The following is a 1,909-nucleotide window of genomic DNA, read 5'->3' on the forward strand; positions in this document are numbered from 1 at the left end:
AGGGGAGGGGAGGGAAGGGAAGGGAAGGGAAGGGAGAGAAAGTCAATGCACTTTTACCATCACAGCCCTGCTCTCAACTCTCTTCCACCCACAATCCAATACCACATAAAAGACTCCTCCCAGCAGGACAGCCTCAGGTACTCATCAACTTGGGTACTTTTCACAGCAAGACTGTGGAAGAGGTGAACACAACTTACCGTAGCTTCACGTTCTGCCCCGTGTAAGATTCATACGGCTTTTCCACGTGTGTGAATTCAAAGTCAAAGGCCTGTGACTGGGTAATCTCTCCAGGCCGGGCCAGATCCTTCACCAGGGACACAAACTCGTGATGGTTCCCACGGTCATAGTAGAGTTCTAGGGAGAGATCACACCCTCTTCCGTCAGACAGAGTCACATGGGGCCAGTAAAGGGGTGCTCAGCTGGCAGAAACTTCTCTTCTGAGAGACTTCCATTAGTACCTTCTCAACCCACTAATGCAGGGAGGTCCCCTCAAAAACACCCTTCCCAGCTTTGCTTCTGTACTTTGTCTTTCCAGACCTCTCATTTCTTCATTGTTTTCCCATGTATTAATCTCCTCACTATCCTCCTACCCAAACACCCCAGCTTATGTCTTAAAATCCATTGGTACAGAAAAATCTCACTTTAATCCTGCTTTCAGATACAAGGATAGGAAGTCAGTAAGGGATATACTGAGAACCCTTAAAGAAGCTGAGTGATGTAAGCAATGTGTGATAGGCAGTTAACTGAAAGGTTGGTGGTTCAAATCACCCAGTGGTTTTGTGTGAGAGGGGGCGGGGATCTGTTTCTAGAAAGATTATAGTCAAGAAAACCCCACGAAGCTTCGCAGCTCTAGAGCGTATGGCGTGCCAAGCTTCAGGAGCTGATGGTATCTAAAAATAATAGTATTAAAACCCCCACATTCCTTTAAAAAAACTATTAAACACTCCTTTTCTTTGAAAAGAGGTCCTGATAGTTAAAGCACATGGCAGCAAACCCAAAGGTCAGTAGTTTGAAGTCACCAGCTACTACATGGGAGAAAGAGGTGGTAGTGAATGAATCAGCTGCTAGCTGCATTTATCATTCAAAAAAGAATGAATGTGACTAATGCGATAGTGTTAAGATTACTCTCTCCTCCAAGTACTATGGTCCTCAAACTTCAGCAGCATACATCAGACTCACTTGAAGGGCTCTCTAGAGGAGAGAGCTGGATCCACTCCTCATGTTTGTGATGCAGGGGGGCTTGAATGGGGCCCAAGGATTTACATCCTAACAAACTCCTTGGGGATAGATGCAGCTGCCACTGACTCAAGGATCACAATCTTAGAAGCACTGTTCTAAACTTCACCTCCTTCTGGAAATCTCTTTTATTACATTTTTAACCAAATTTGTATTTTGTTGTTGTTGTTGAGAATATATAGAATAACTGTAGCAATTCAATCTTCTCCACCTATACAATTCAGTGACATTGATTACATTCTTTGAGTTTTACAATCATTTTCACATTCCTTTCCTGAGGTATTCCTTCTTTATTAACATAAACTCACTGCCCTTCAAGGTTCCTACTTAATCTTTCAAGATGCTGTTTCAAGATCCCATATGTCTTTTAAAAAGCACCTTGTCTGGAGGACATTATGCTCAGTGTAATTAGTCAATCGCAAAAGGACATTGTATCAGATTACTACTATAATAAGTCAAGGAAAAAAGGTACACACAGAAAGAAATATTCATTGAAGCCTTTTGAGAGTACCAAAGATGGAAAAGGAAGGGAAGCGAAATATTTTATTAGAGGGTATATATATATATATACTGAAGTCAAGGACTGCAGCCTTCAGTATGGACTAAGGCTCAACGTCAAGAAGACAAAGATTCTCACCACTGGACCAATTGGCAGCATCAGGATGGATGATGA

The 1,909-nt window shown here is 42.4% G+C and overlaps 1 protein-coding gene across 1 annotated transcript in view; it reads right to left on the reverse strand.

Moving 5' to 3' along the window:
* VPS26B (vacuolar protein sorting 26 homolog B (S. pombe)) overlaps positions 1–1,909 on the reverse strand; it is a 48,423-nt gene that overhangs the window by 28,351 nt on the left and 18,163 nt on the right. The window contains exon 2 of the mRNA XM_006892815.1: positions 198–354. Within this exon, the coding sequence (XP_006892877.1) occupies positions 198–354 (157 nt within the window). The remainder of the gene's footprint in view (positions 1–197; positions 355–1,909) is intronic.

This window comes from Elephantulus edwardii, unplaced genomic scaffold (assembly GCF_000299155.1).
Source record: "Elephantulus edwardii isolate Elephantulus edwardi_28Jun2011 unplaced genomic scaffold, EleEdw1.0 scaffold00120, whole genome shotgun sequence".
Classification (NCBI taxonomy): Eukaryota; Metazoa; Chordata; class Mammalia; order Macroscelidea; family Macroscelididae; genus Elephantulus; species Elephantulus edwardii.